Source organism: Nicotiana attenuata, unplaced genomic scaffold (assembly GCF_001879085.1).
Source record: "Nicotiana attenuata strain UT unplaced genomic scaffold, NIATTr2, whole genome shotgun sequence".
NCBI lineage: Eukaryota > Viridiplantae > Streptophyta > Magnoliopsida > Solanales > Solanaceae > Nicotiana > Nicotiana attenuata.
In genome coordinates, this window is record NW_017674794.1 from 19496 (window position 1) to 36535 (window position 17040).

Consider the following 17040-nt stretch of genomic DNA (forward strand, 5'->3'; position numbering starts at 1 on the left):
AAAATAATGGATTTTTAATTGAGCATTTAAATTATTCATCACTATCTGATTCAATTATCATCAATATATCTTGGTAAATGATAGATTTCTCAAAGAGCAATTGATTTGATATGTTACGTTGAAAATTTAGTCGCTGGAATATGTGTTTGGTAGTGTATGTCTCATATTTAGAAAAAAACTGATAAAAACGGACAAAACTGAATCGATAAAAAGCCGACTTAATTGGTTTGGTTTAGTTCCAATATTTGAAGAACCGACTCACTTGATTCGGTTTCTTTTTAGGGAAAAAACCGATCCAAATCGACGAGGAACACCCCTACCTAGAAGTACTTTTTAAAAGTTTAGTCTACTCAAAAGTGCTTTTCAAATTAAGTTACCAAAACTCAAACGATTTTTTTACCAAAAACTGAAAAGTGCTTTTTAAAAAAAAAAAAATTTCAAACTAAACCGATTTTAGAAGTTTGGTCAAAAAAGGTAGTATTAAATAGGTTTAAACGAGTTGTCCCAAATACTTCCTTTATAGAACTAAAATTAAAAGAACTAGTAGTACTAGTTACTGCTGTATTAATTACCATTGGAGAATGCAAAAAGTAGACTTAGCTCTCTTCCTTATTGAAGTTAGACTTTTTCTTACAAGATTTTAACGTTGGAAGAAAAAGCAAACAATCAATAAAACTACTCCTAGAATTGCCATAGACGGTAAGACATTGACTTGCTTATCACTCACTCAGGATTAAATGCCTCTCTGACCCACATCTTCTTCCATTGAATGTGATTTACTCACATAGTGCAGTTCAGTATAGTCTTAGGGGCTAAACTTCTATTCAAAAGGGTAGACTACCTCATCAAATAATTTTAGCTTAGGAGTTTAACTTGAGTACACTAACAGCGTAAGAAAATTATCAAATAACATACTAAAAGATTTTTAAATTGATTATCTATAATAAGTGAAATTTATAATCTAGAAAATAAGACATAACATGTTATATATAACAAGTTAAAACATAGTGATAGTGTTAAAAAAAATTATCGTGTATGTATAAGTTAAATCCTTTGCTAAACATGACGTTACCGACAAGATTTGAGAAATCAGAAGATAAAAAGTCAAAGACGAAACCTAATTGCTCGGTGCATTCTCATTATGTGGGGAAGATTAGCTGCCTATTAATGGCATGAGGTGAAGCAGGATGTGACTTCATCGTATAATTGAAATCCAAGAACCGAAGGAGTGGCAGTTTCAATTTAGATGGGGTAGTTTAACTTGACACAAAATTAAGAAAGAAACGAAGACTTTTGAAACATGTAATCCTAAAAACTTAAGGGGTAAAAGCTTTGTGGGATCATAATATTTGTGTAGCTATAAAAGCTTCTTATTAAGGCTAAAGTGGGTAAAATGAAAAGTACAAAGTTAATTGTTTCTAAATATAGAAATATGTCATTCTTTTTTGAACGGACTAATAAGGAAAGTGTGTCATTTAATTTTAAACGGAAGGAGTAATTAATAGCCAATACAAAGTAGGAAAAAAGAAAGAAATGGAGTATGTAATAAAATTAACAGGCTAGAGGACTTGTCAATTTTGCTTGAATACCATTATCCATTTAACAATTTTTGTTCAAGCTGGAACTTGGAAGCATAGTCAGAAATTTCAGATAATACACAAAAATTGACCCCAAATTACAAACAATTGAAGCTCTTAAAAGAGTGGGGAGGGTTCATTATTCCTATCTAATACATATGCAGAGAGGTTTAAGATTACATGGAATATACACTTTATGCTCTTAGCAAATATCAGAGTTTAAATCAGCTCAGGCTATAAAGTAAATACTAAAACCTATGGAATCCAAATCCTAAGAAGAAATATTTACCACTATCCTTATTCTTTATTTCTTCAAAACAAATCAGCAGTTTCACCTAAGGCCATTCCCATTAGCTCTTCTTGTGCTTGTGCATTAGAATTATCATCAAGCAGCCACTTTTCCAGAAAAGTAAAAGGCACTTGTGTCTCCAAATTTGGCTTACTCTCCTCTTGATGAAAACTTCCATTTATTTCTGCCTTGAAATTTTGCTTGCTTTCAACTTGGAAAATTGCAGCATTATTATTCTCAGGTGTAAAATTACCACCCTCATCGACCGACATGGATTGTGACACATCCGAATTATTATTTGATGAATTAAAATTAAAGAGCGAGTCCAAACCTTCGTGTGCAATTGTTGCATTATTTATTGTTCCTTCGCTAGGGCTAGAACTCGAAACCGCACCGATTGATGGATAGTTGAAGGACGACATTTTTGAAGTAGATCGACTATGAGAAGATGATTTGGGTGAATTTTTCATCCAATTTTGAAGCAACTTAGCTATATTATCAGCACTGGATGCATAGGTAGTACATGTTTGGATTGGTTCTTGCACAGGAAGATTAGGACTGGAATTATTATTATTATTTGGAGAATCTCCAGTTGAAGGAGTAGTGTCAAGTGACAAAGCTTCACAAAGAGCTTGTTTAGCCATATGAATGTCTGTTTGAAGCCTTCTTTCCCATTGTCCTTTTGAGATTTTTGATTGAGATGATGAAGATGATGATGATTTTCCATCTTGATTATTCTCATGATCATGGCCTTCAAGCTTCTTGTTAAGCTTCTTTTTCAAATGAGTATTCCAGTAATTCTTTATATCATTATCTGTTCTTTGTGGAAGATATGAAGCTATGGCTGCCCATCTACATACACCCAAAAAAAGCACACACAAATCTTAGTTTCAATAAAATAATTTAAGATCTAATTAATCCCAAGCACTACAAATTAAATTAGGTAGTCAAAATCAAACCACACATCATGTGTTAAAATTGTTTACTGATAACACAAATTTTTTCTTGATCTAACCCTAAAACAAAAAAATAAAAAATAAACAGATGAAGATTTTTTTTTTTCATGGTCTTATGCTTGATTTTGTTAGTACCTATTGCCAAGAAGAGCTTGGAGGTGAATAATCATCTTCTCTTCATGTTCTGTGAAATTTCCACGTTTAATCCCTGGACGGAGATAATTAGTCCATCGCAGTCTACAGCTTTTGCTGCATCTTAGCAAGCCTGGATAAAAAAAGATGAAAAAGCCAGTGATTACCAATTACTGATCATGGACGGAAAAAAGTGGATCAAATGGCATATATTCATTCAATAAGAGTTCCAGAAAATTAACTACACATATTTAATGATACCAACCAACCCAAAAAACCCCTAGAAAAAGAAAAATAAAATTACCAGTATTAGTGGGAACAGCTCTCCAGTTTCCAGGACCATGTTCTTGAATGTACGAAACCAAAATGATATCTTCTTCTGGTGTCCATGGTCCTTTCTTAACCCCAGTTTTTTCACAGCAAGGTGGCCTTCCCATTCTATACAACGAAAAAGAAAAGGACTACAATTGGTTTTCTGCTTTCTCTTGCTTTTTTTTCTCTAGCTATATGTCTTTATAGAACATAATGAAACTACTCCTATGAAGAAACATTGTTGAGACAAGCGTCTAAACTAAAGGGGGTCCTTGTCTATATATATTATTATTATTATTGAAGAAGTGAGAAGAGAAGGAAATAGAAGAGACCAAAGCTGACAAAAAGATTGAAGAGGTAAAAGGGATATATCCTCAATGAGTCAAAATTGGACAGCATTAAGCATTTACTCATTTGCTTGCAAACACTAAAAAGTCAGCTGTTTTTGCTTATGCTTTAGTAATCGTTTTTTTATCTTTTTCCGCCTCACTAAACTTGACGACATTTATGACGCAACACATAAATTTAATTTCCTGCGTAATTCTTTTTATTATCCTCTTAAATTTACCATTCTTTAAGTTCTTGTTAAGTTTGTGTATATATTGCAGCGTATACGGAGTGAAAATGCTCACACTATTAGGGTCTTTTGGTAGGATGCATTAGATAAAATAATGCATGCATTAGCTTTGTGTATTAATAATACCTTGTTTGATAAACATTTTGGACCTATGCATTAGTTATGCAATCATTAGTTATACTGTGATAACCCAAAGGGTCATCTCGTGTTTTCGAACCCAATTCGGGGTTTCGAGGTCTTCAAAACCTCATATTTGTTCTCCTTGATTTGCGTGCGCAGTCCGAGCGCGGTTCCGGAAGGCCTTTATGTGATATTTGAGAAAAATATTAAGGTTTGCCTTTAAAATTAATTTAAGTTGACTTCGGTCAACATTTTTAGTGAACGGGCCGGGACTCGTGTTTTGACGGTCCCGGAGGGTCCATAGGAAAATATGGGACTTGGGCTTATACCCGGAATCAAATTCCGAGGTCCCTAGCCCAAGAAATGAATTTTTGAAGAAAATTGTTAAACTGAAATATAATGGTTTTTGGAAATTTAATAATGCTTGATCTTGTTGGTATCGGGCCCGTATTTTGGTTCCCGAGCGCGGTACGGGTTTAATATGGTATTTAAGTCATGTCTGTGAAATTTGGTGAGAAACAGAGTTTATATGATGTGATTCGGACCCTCGGTTGTGCAAAATAGAAACTTTAAGTGTTATTGAGAATTTCATTGATTTTGATGCTAAATCCGTAGTTTTAGGTGTTATTTTAGCGATTTGATCGCAAGAGCAAGTCCGTATGATATTCTTAGACTTGTGTGCATATTTGCTTTGGAGCCTCTAGGGCTCGGGTGAGTTTCGGATAGGCCACAAGGTGTTTTGGACTTAGAGACTTCTGCTGTTTTGTTGTTACAGGTGCACAGATGTGTCCTTTTTCGCATTCGCGAAGGATCTCTTGCGAACGCGAAGAGTAGCTTGGTTTGAATGAGAAATCCTTCTACGCGAACGCGAGGCACTAGTCGCGAACGTGAAGCGTTGGGGGCATTACCCTTCCCGAACGCGACCTGGCTATCGTGGACGCGAAGGCCATTTTGTCACGGACCTGGGGGAGGGGTGAAATACTCTACGCGAACGCAGCAAGCGGCTCGCGAACGCGGCAAGCGGCTCGCGAACGCGAAGGTCGGGGGGTGTACCTTCGCGAACGCGTACAGTATCTCGCGAACACGAAGGCCCTTCTGGACAATGCTTCGCGAACGCGACAGGCTTCTCGCGAACGCGAAGAAGACCTGTCTAGTGATTTTAAAACAGAACCTAAGTCGGGATTTGCTCAAAATTTCATGTTTTCTTCCATAGAACTCGACCTTGGGCGATTTTTGAAGTGGGGATTCAACACCAAATCATAGGTTTGTGTTCTTAAACTCATCTCTTTCATTTTCCATCAACACCCATTAGATTTCTAGGCCTAAATCTTGTTCTTTAAGGGTAGAAATTAGGGATTATAGGAGAATTGGGAATTTTACAAATTTGGGAATTTAGACCTCGAATTGGGGTCGGATTCCGAAACTAATTGCATATCTGGGCTCGGGGTGAATGGGTAACCGGGTTTTGATCCGAATTTCGAGTTTCGACCAAGCGGGCCCGGGGTCGGTTTTAGACCTTTTGGGAAGAATGTTGGGAAATTTATAATTTTTCATTAGAATTGGTTTCTTTGGCTTTAATTAATGTTAATAAATTAATTATGAATAGATTCGGGTGGATTGGAAGTGAAAACTAAGGGAAAAGCGGTATTCAAGGCTTGAGTTTGGCCGTGGAATCGAGGTAAGTGTTGTGGCTAACCTTAGCTTGAGGGATTAGGTATTGTTTGCCCTATTTGCTACTTGTTAGTTATTGAGTACGACGTATAGGTGTGGTAACGAGTATCTATACGTTGTTGTTGGGTCATATCATACGAGTGAGTCCTATACTTGTGACCGTGGTGTTTCTTATACGTATTATTCCTGCTTAAACTAGTTATTTTTCATATTAACAAGTTTTATTATGGTCTTCCTGGTTGAGTTGAGGTTTTTGTTGTGAAAATTAAATGATGAGACGGATTTGTTTGATTGTGATACCCTTGCCGGGTTGTTATTATTTCTGTTGTTCGATATGGTGAGGAAGAGTGATAAAGCACGAAGGGTGATTCCGTGCACATTTATATTATTGATATGGTGAGGAAGAGTGATAAAGCACGAAGGGTGATGCCGTGCACATTTATATCATTCGTATGGTAAGGAAGAGCGATAAAGCACGAATGATGATGCCGTGCACGTTTCTATTATTGATTGCATGGTGAGGATTGAGAGTAAAAGCACGAAGGGTGATGCCGTGCATTTTCTGTTTGCTGTGTGTATTGTTATTATCAGTTCAAGGTGTTTTACCTATTTAATTTCCTTTACTGCTGTGATTCGTTATGTTGGAACTCTCATAGCATGTTGCCCCTTCCCGTTCATTCCTGCTTAGTTTTTATTACTTGTTATTCTGTTGGTATATTGTTTAACTGCACAGGTTTATATTGTTTGTCGTGTCCTAGCCTCGTCACTACTTCGTCGAGGTTAGGCTCGGCACTTACCAGTACATGGAGTCGGTTGTACTGATACTGCACTCTGCACTTTCTGTGCAGATTTCGATGCCGGACCTCGTGAGTAGAGTTTGGGTTCCTGCCTTCAGTCCACAGGAGACCCAAGGTAGATCTGCCGGCGTTCGCAGACCCTGGAGTCCCCTTCCTTCTGTCTTAGATTTCCTGTCTCTTTTCATTTCGAGAACAGATGTATTTCTTTTAAACCAGTGTTTGTAGAAATTCTTAGATGTTCGTGAAATTGTGACACCAGATCATTGGGGTAGTCTTGTTTTGGATTTTTTGATCTATTATAAAACTTCCGCACTTTATATCTGTTTAGCTGTAGCTATTATTTTCTTTACTGTTTAAGTTAATAATTAACGTATTAGATTCGTATCTGTTGGCTTGCCTAGCTTTCAGGAGTAGGCTGGGTCGTGGCATATACATCCTATTTGGTATTATCCTATGCATAACTAATGCATAGAAAACCGTGGTATTAGCAATGCAATAGGCTTTAATACATGCATTAGCTTAGTTAAAGACAAAATTGTCCTTCAAAATTTATGCTTGACTAAAATATGCTAGTTATTATATTAATGCAAATTTAAATAATCCAATTAGTGAGAAATAAAATTATATCTATAGTAAATAAATAAATACTTAGCATTTTTTTTTATAAATAAATACTTAGTTCTATATTACGATATAGGTAGACAAATCAAATATTTTGTTTTAAACTTTTTCATATAAAAGCATTTCTCAACATATGTTTCTTTTAAAATGTTAGAGTGATGGACTGGTTTTGAGGGCATTTGTGTAAGCAAGCAATTCTTTTAGAAATTGTGCAATGCTTTAATACATCAAACCAAACAATGGATAAGAAATATGTCAGCATAACTAATACTAGCATAACTAATGCAAGCATAACTAATACCAGCATTACTAATACACCATATTCAACATTATTCTTATGCACCCTACCAAACGACCCCTTAATGGTTTCTAGCCAAGCAGTATTTCGTGTTCCTATTACATTAGTAGGTGGTCCTATATATTAGAGTTCACTACCCAAATGGTCACTCAACTATCTGAAATTACCTACTAAAGTCATCTTTCTTTCGTTTGAAACAAAAAAGTCACTTAACTATGTCTATAACACTCAGAAGATCACTCACCTAGTTTTCACAAACTTTTTATTGCCAAATACCTATTTTACCCTCTAAATTATCAACTTTTGTCTTCTTTTCATTTTTATTTTTAACTTTTTAATATTATAATTTTTTTCTCTGTAATTTGTATTATGGACTTAATATAGAATGAATATATTTTATTTATAAACTAAAAAATAAAAATAGTATTTAAGCATGTATAATGTTGGAATAATAAAATATTGAGCATACTATAAAAAAATAATTAGAATAATTTTTTCGTAATAAGAATTTTGATATTAACAACAAAAATTCAAAAATTTAATTACACAGTTGAGAATGAAAGAAAATAAAAGTTGTACAATATATATTCCACGCACGTAATATAAAAAATAATTATTTAAAATAAAGGTATTTTATAATATACATTATATATTCTTGGAAAGTATGCTCAATCATATTATTATCCCGACATTATATAAGCTAGAAAAATACTTTTTTATTTTTCATTTTATAAATAAAATATATTTTTCTAGAGGTAAGTCCATAGTTTAGATTAAAAAGAGAAAAATTATAATATTTAAAAAGTAAAAAAAAATAGATAAATCTTGATAATTTAGAGGGTAAAATTGGTATTTGACAATCAAAATTAGAGAAATCTGGTTGAGTGACCTTCTGAGTGCTACAAGGATAGTTAAGTGATTTTTTAGTTAAAAACGAAAAAATATGACTTTACTAAATAGTTTTCGATATTTGAATGATCATTTAAGTAATCGACTCTTTATATTATAGGGATGGATTAATCATGAGAAAATTCACTTACATTATCGCTAAAAATAAGATAAATAAAAAAAAATTATATAGGTGTTGTATTTGTTATTTGCTCTAACGCTTGATGAAAGGCCGCAATTTCATCAAAGTTATGGTCAAGGGAAATTGAGAGAGAGAGAAAACCACAATCTCTCCACTCTCTAACCAAATACCATTGACATGACCACATCCCTACCCCCGACGGAGGACCCATCCTCCAAAATACCACCGGAACCACCGGATCCCCCTACAATTGCCTCCCAAATTGAGATGGATGAGGACACCCCTCAAAAAAACTCTTTCAAAAAGACCCTACTAGAAAAGAATTTGATGTCCTCTATTTCATATGAACTAACTCACTCCCCTCCCATGTTCGAACTAAATACGAGGAATATCCCCATCCCTTTGTCAAAGGAGGACAAGAACAGACTATACCTACCCTAGAGATACTCCCTAATAGTAAAACTATTTGGGAGAAAAATTCCCCATCAGCTACTGCGATCAAAGCTCGCACATCTTTGGAAGCCCATTGAACCCCTAACGCTAATCGACCTGGGTTATGACTTCTTCATCGTCAAATTCAACCTAGAAGATAGCATGAACAAAGTCCTGACAGAGGGACCCTAGTTTGTCACGGGCCACTTTCTCCCAATACGGAAATGGGAATCAAACTTTGTCCCATCAGAATCCAAACTTGCTATTACAACAATTTGATCAGACTCCCACAGCTCCCAATGGAGTTCTATGACAGAGTGATTCTCGAGCAAGTGGGCAATAGGGTGGGCAAACTACTGAAAATAGATACATGTACCTCCTCCACCCTTAAGGGGAGATACGCTAGGATCTGTGTCCAGGTTCCATTAGACATTCCGTTCACCATCGGAACCCATAACCAACCCATCCTATATGAGGGGGAAGGGATTCTCTGCAAGGGATGTAGGAGAATTGGCCATATACTTCGCCACTGTCCATTCACACCCAAGGTCAATAAAGCCAACAACCCAACTAATCCAAACCCTACATCCATAACTACAGGTACAGCTCCTGCCGAAGACTCTTTGTGGCAAATGATTCCATTCAAGCGGAACAAAAAAGGAACCCACAAAGGAAATCACTTGCCAAGGCTAGCCGGAGCATCACCAGAGCAGCCCACGATCCAGGTAAGGCGGTATAGTGAAGATACAGGTACGTTCCTTGACCTTGATGCCACCACTAGTGGCGGTGGCAACCCTAAGGCACACGAACATCTGAATCTAGGGAAACATTTGGGCCTATGGAGTGGGATATGGAGATCCAACAAGACTCAAAATCTTTAAGGCCCAACCCCGATAAAGGCTCATCTTCACAATTGGGCCTTGTCAAAACAAGTGAAGCCCCACAAGCAAAGCGGACTGGGCTGAAAAGGCATCTGCACAAGTCAGACACAAACACAAAAGATGCCACTTTAGGGAATATCTCCATTCCCAAATATCCAAATGCAATCTACAAATATGGGATTTTAGATTCCACCCCCCTTTTAACAATGCTCCTCCCAAATCGGGTACTCTGACACAAATAGAGACTATCTCCTTTTTGGAGAAGGATCTCTTCTCAGCACAATCCCATCCTAATTTGGCCTACTAACTCACGAAAGGCCACTCTAACGCGCCTGCACCTGCGCAACACACTATACGCTCCCTTCTCTCCCCCGACTTTGCCTCTTCCAGTAAAGGTAATCAATTACCTGTTACAAACCCAAGAACCTATATTATCTTTGAGGTGACACCCCCTGTCAATCCCTCAAGATTAATTGCAGAAGGCAAATTGCCCCACACGAAACCAAAAGAGGAGATGGACTATAATGCTTCTTCCCCCTCCTCCTCTCCATTCACCCCTAGTCAAAACACCAGCCCCATTCACTCTATCCTTTCTAATGGAAAACAACAACCCTCCTTCCCAAACATAGACCACAACTCCATTAACCATCTCCACCACCCTAATGCCTCCAGAGCTCATGTCGGAGACATGGTTGGAAATGGAACTCCAAGAACACACCTAGAACCTCCAAATGATGGTTGGGTCGGCCCCAATGGAATAACCATCCAAAATCTGAGGTACCTAGCTCAACTAGCCACACAGCTTCTCCACCAGGGTCTAGCAAACTTTGGACACCAGCTATGGATGTCCACTTTACTCCAAGCCCAGTACAGGAGGCACAAACAACCCCTTTCCATGGAAGAACTCAACACAGTCATGGGCCAGCTTTTCTAGACCATGCCCTTCTTCCCACTCATGAACCTGGAGGCTCCAGTCCCATCTCCAACCTTCCAACTCTAGCCACCAACAGTCCAAGTTCCTCAGCCACCACCATCAAGCCCACTCTCACTCATCGATCTTCTGAGCAGGGGCACCACCATGGCATTGGACTATCTCAGAGAGTCCAATATGGACCTGGAGAACATGCTAGAAAAATTAGGGATGCCAAAGACAAAGGCCTTCCTCATACAGGAACCCTTGGAGATGAAATTCAAAGAGCGGTTCGGAGAAATGCTTATTGCTCTGTGACCCAAAAAGCTCATCAGATGCAAACTCGATCTCCGGGTACACTCATTTCCAAACTCAAGAAACTCAACAGTGACTCTGGTCCCTCTGGCAGGTACTATGAACCCAACCCCAATGAGTAAGGGGAAAGGAATCAAAAGAAAAGCTCCAACCCAAAACCCCCTCTTAATGAACTTCATAATATGGAATGCTAGGGGGGAAATAGTGCAGAGTTTCGTAGGCACGGCTCATCTATGGTGAAGCTCCATAACCCTGCCATGCTGGTCTTGCTGGAGACTAGAATGGCAGACAACAAACACCTAACCGTTGAGCTCAAGTTTGATGCCCAGTTCCAATCCCCTGCTGTTGGACAATCTGGTGGGATTGTTCTCATGTGGAAGGATGATCTGCTTAAGTTAGAGGAAGTAGCTACTACTCCATAGGGAGTGCATGTCATGGTCAAGGTACTCCCCTCCTCCACTAAATGGCTTTTTTCTGCTATATATGCTAGTAACTGTGTCAATAATAGAAATAAGCTCTGGAATACATTAGAGGATCTGGCTTCTGTGTATGGGGGTAATTGGCTTCTTCGAGGGGATTTCAATTAACTTCTAAAAGACAGGGATAAGTTTGGGGGTAATAGCTTGAACACTAATAGAAGCAATAGATTCTGGAAATGCTTGAACAGTTGCAAATTAGTGGACCTAGGTTTTTAAGGCTCTAAATATACTTGGTCTAACAAAAGATACTCCAACAAGCAAGACCTAATCCTAGAAAGACTTGATAGGTGCTTTGCAACTGATACTTGGATTGAGGAGTTCCCTGAATCAACTGTTACACACCTTCCTAGGACTCACGCAGACCACTGTCCTCTTCTTTTAAGCCTAATCCAACAGAATCACAATAGGGCCAACAAGCCTTTTAAGTTTGAATCTATGTGGCGCAGCCACCCTGACTTCCTCCCTCTTGTGGAGGGCAGTTTTGATGCTAATACTGATATCCTAAAAGCTACCTCTATTTTTACCAATAGAGTAGCTGACTGGAATAAATATGTCTTTGGCAACATCTTCCATAGGAAAAGGCATATCCTTGCCAGACTTTCTGGAATTCAGAATTCCAATGCCTACCCCTTTAGCACCTTCATTCAGAAGCTTGAAGCCAAGCTCCAACATGACTTCTCTGTCATTCTAAGGAGTTTTTAAGACTTTTGGAAGCTTAAATCCAAAATTAATTGGTTAAGTGAGGGTGATGCTAACACTAAAATCTTCCATATATCCACACTTAACAGAATAAGGAGGAAGAGGATCATGTCCCTAAAGGATGAGGTGGGGAACAATATTCAGAATCCAGGGACATTAAAGACACCATCCTTAACTACTTCACCAAGATCTATATCACTGAACACCATAGCTCAATGCTGAACAAGATCCACATCACTGATAGTACTAATGTACTAAATACCAGAGAGCAGGACAACATTGACTCCACCCTTAGGCTCTTTGAGATCAAGTGATCCCTGTTCTCCTTCAAGGACATGAAGGCACCTGGGCCTGATGGCCTCCACCCCTTCTTCTATCAGAAGTACAGGCACATAGTCTCTAATAGTGTAATCCAGTTCTGCAACTCTATCTTTTCCACAAGTATGGTCCCTCCTGAAATAAACCAAACCAACATCTGCCTCATCCCTAAATGCCCTAATGCCACTATGCTGAAAAACTTCAGGCCAATTGGTTTGTGCAACACACTGTATAAGCTGATCACTAAGATCATTGTCAATAGAATCAAATCATATCTTCAAAACATAATTGGCCCTAACTCAAGCCAGCTTTCTAGCAATATAAGAGCCGCTGATAATGCCATTGTGGTCCAAGAGTACATTACCCACTTCCAAAACATGAAAGATAAGAATGTCAACATAATCCTGAAAGTGGACTTAGATAAGGCATTTGAGAGGTTAGAATGGTCTTTCATCAGAGAATCCCTTCTCTTCTTCAAGTTCCCCATTAAACTTAAAACCCTAATCATGTCCTGTCTCACTACAAGCTCCATCTCCATCCTTGTCAATTGTACCCAGACTGATTATTTCAAGCCCAACAGAGGCATTAGGCAGGGGGATCCTATGTCTCCCTACCTGTTCATCATATGCATGGAAAGGCTTTCCAGAGATATTGACAATGCTGTAACTGATAAGGATTGGTTCCTTATCAGTATAAGTAGGAGAGGGCCTAGAATCTCCCACCTATTCTTTGCTGATGACCTCAATATGTTTACCAGAGCCAAAAAAAGAAATTATGAGACAATATTAGCCATTTTGGGCAATTTCAATGTTGCATCTGGGCAGAAGTTCAACCTCCAGAAATCCAAGGTGATCTTTTCCTCAAATTGCCAAGCAGAGTGTGCCATATCTTGCAGTGCCATTTTAGGTATCAAAGGTGCTAAAGACTTTGGGAAATACCTTGGTTTCCCCTTATTCACTAAAAGGCCTAGGAATAGTGAATTCCAGTTCATCATAGATAAACTTAACAGTAGAATGACAGGATAGAAAACCAAGTTCCTGAACATGGCTGGTCGAACCACTCTGGCCAAGTCCTGCCTTAGTAGCATCCCAAACCATGTCACGCAATACATCCAGTTACCCTCCTAAAATTACCGACCAAATTGACAAAATACAAAGGAATTTTATTTGGGGTACAACTACTATGAAAAGGAAGTTACACATGGTCAAGTGGGCCACTGTTACCAAACCAAAGAACAAGGGAGGGATGGGCCTCCAGCAGTCCCGCCTAAAGAACAAAACATGCCACACCAGTTTTGCTTGGAGACTCTACAATAATACTACCTCCATCTGGGCTAGAGTGCTCAAAGGTAAGCACTGCAATGGAGGAGGGAGTAGGGTTAAAGCTAAAACTAGAACCTGAAAAAATATTCAGGAGGGCTGGAAGATTTGCACAAATTGCACTAGATGGGTGGTTCACAAAGGGGATAGGGTTAGATTTCTTACTGACTCATGGTTTCCCAAGATGCAACCTCTGAATAAAATCCTTAATGGTCCATGGTACCACAGAGACATGAACACCGGGATTAATGAAGCGTTCTCCAATGGGGTTTGGGATTTCAGCTACATTCCCTACCCAATCCCCCATGACATCACCTTGATAATACAAAACACCTTCATCCCCACCTCCACCTCTGTTGAGGATAAACTAATCTGGAACCTTAACCCCAATGGCACGTTTAGTACCAATTCAGCCTACTCCTATTTTGATGCACTTATGCACAATGACAATTCTAATGAAGACCACTTCAGCTAGATTTGGAAACTAAAGACCCCTAATAAGATCAAGTTCTTCATATGGTTCATGAAACAAAACAGGCTGCCTACAGGGAATCACTTACATCACATTCACTACAAAAAAAAAACTAGAATTAGCTACGAACGTCGTCGCTAATCTGTCACTAAAGCGTTCGTAGCTAGCAGAATTTCTTGATAATCCGTTGCTAATCCGTCGCTAAATGAGATTAGCGACAGATTTTTTTATTTAGCTACAGAATTTGTCCGTCGCTAAAACCTGGTTTTTTAGTAGTGATAGGCCTGAGAATTATTCCTAATTGTTACTTCTGTGATCATGTAATAGAAGACATAAACCACATCTTCTTTGAATGTGCCAATGCCAAAAAATCCTGGCAGCATTTGCTGCACAACTGCACCCAAAAGACTAGCCTTAGTGTAAATCCCTTTTCTATGCCCAATTGGGAAGACACATGGCATAGGCTCTAAAATGTGGACTACAATGCTTGCATCAAATGGAAACAACTTATGCCTCTCGACAATCTGGCTAACCAGGAATTCTAACGCCTTTGAAAAGAGGAAAAATCACATTAATGTTCACCAAACAGTAGCTAAGGCTGTTGAATACCACCATGTACCAGCCATTTTAAGGCCTGCTAGAGCAACAACCACCTTATACCTAAAGTGGCGACCACCAGATAAAGGTTATTATAAGCTAAACAATGATAGGACTGCATGCCTTGACACAAGGAAAGGGGGTATAGGGGGGTATTCAGAAACAGCAGGGGTGACTAGATCTTAGGCTTCATGAGGAGGCTCCCAAATGCTGATAGTCTTAGGGCAGAGCTCCAAGCCCTATAGTCGGGGCTAAAAATAGCCCTAGATCAAGGCTTGTCACTTCTGGTGATTGACAGCGACTCTGAAATGGTGTTGGAAATGTTAAAGAATGGCAACTTAACTCATAACCCCATAATTTCTGAATGCAGGTATCTGATGAAGCAGTTGGGGAACCCAGTCACAGGCCATAGCTACAGGGAGCAGAATCAAGTGGCGGACCTCCTCGCAAAGGAAGGAGCTAGAAAGGAAGTTTTTGGCAAGACCCAGTTTTTGGCAATTCCTCCGGTGTTTGCAAACGAAGCAGTGTTAGCAGACATCTTAGGAACTGTTTTTGATAGAAAAATCAATGTTTGTAATAGGGAGACTTTGATAGACACTGATGACAATCAACATGGGATCTCATCCCCCTTTATTGATGTAATTTTGTAAATGTTTATATATATAAGTATCACGTCAACCAAAAAAAAAAGAGGTCGCAATTTCAAAAGTATTTTTCTAGAAAAGATCCATAGAAAGTACTTGATTTTGTAATAAATAGCTCGAGACTTCAGAGGAGTACTACCTTTATTGCCTGACTTATGTGAACCGTACCAGCTGGCTTTTGTCCCCATTGTTTGATAGATACATATTACTATATATCTATTGAAGAGATATCAAAGAAGTGAATTTCAATTGTCAAATTAGCAATTTTAAAGTCTAAAAGGAGAAAAGGCAATTTAACAAAGATAAAAAAATATTCAAGTTTACTGTCTTTGTGATTTCAACGTGATTAGGACTATACAGGCCCAGAAAAGAAAATATATAAATGTTAAACCGAAGATTGGAAGTGAATTGAATAGGCTTGTTCCAGCTAAAATGACCATTCAAAGTTGGACCACTGAAGATCATAGGCTAGGAAGAAATAAGAGTGGAGACTAAAAATGACTTACTTCATTGAGATTACTGATTAGGTTAAAATGAAGATGATTTTTAAGTAGGGACCGTCTTCTCCATTAGTCGTCTGCCTTCAATAAATAAACCTAAATCGTGCTATTCTTATAGTAGCTTGTTAGCTAATAATTAATCACCATTTAATTTTGCCTATTTAAATCAAGAAAGATATATATGTGAAGGCCAACCAAAATGTACCTCACATTTGATAAGAGAGAGAGAGAGAGATTATTAAACACTTCAAACTCCATTACACAATTTCGATTTTTCAGCAATATATTTTGATGTTCTTCTTTTGCTTAACCCTAAATCTTAGGAATTTGTTTTTACGTATACGGACTTTCAAAATGGTTTGCCTATTTACATTTCTTTTTTACTTTTAAAAGTATATATGAATGTATCATAACACATGAAAAGACTAGGCTGTTGTACTTTGCTTTTAGGTCTTTTATAGAGTTCCTAATTAGTAAAAGAGGGTGGGAGTTATATCATCATTGTATATATAAAGTATAAACATTTTAAAAAACAATTTTTATGTGAATTCTTTCATATACATACTGAGTGTTGGCAAAAGCAATTAAGTTTCTGGTAAATGTGATGTAGGCATGGCGCAAGCAACCTCTTGTAAAATATGAATATGTTGGGGGAATAGGCCTATTTACTTATCACTTGTGCAAAAATGGTGGTGAATCGGTGGAAGCAACCTCTTCTCCACAACCCTCGGCAAGGTGGTTGGGGGAGGAAGGAAAGACAAAAGAAATGGATAACTTTTTAATATGAAAATGAGAAGAAAAAGTCAAAGGGGAAATGTGTTTGTAATTTTGTATAATTGCATGAATGTTAAACGACAAGAGACAAAGAGAACTGCTAAAAGTCTAGCAATCCCTTTTTGTTCTTATATTTGATGTGAGAAGTGAAAGTGTATAGTGAAGGATTGTACACTGCAATACCTTTCATGGGGCCGATTTACCGGGGGGAGGGGGGGAGTACATAAATTAGCCTATACTTATTTGGTCCGAAAAATTTGAACTAAAAACCTTAACTAAGACTTTGATATTAGGGGTGTACAAAGGAAACCGACAAACCG

At 38.0% G+C, this 17040-nt stretch overlaps 1 protein-coding gene across 1 annotated transcript; it reads right to left on the reverse strand.

Annotated features, from left to right (window-relative positions):
• Positions 1–1569: 1569 nt before the first annotated feature.
• LOC109219286 (myb-related protein 306-like) lies at positions 1570–3584 on the reverse strand. Its single transcript, XM_019383722.1, has 3 exons — positions 3259–3584; positions 2958–3087; positions 1570–2718 (listed from the first exon to the last, which is right to left on the reverse strand). Exons 1-3 carry the CDS (start codon positions 3389–3391, stop codon positions 1890–1892), a joined length of 1092 nt encoding a protein of 363 aa, XP_019239267.1. The 5' UTR covers positions 3392–3584; the 3' UTR covers positions 1570–1889.
• Positions 3585–17040: the final 13456 nt, after the last annotated feature.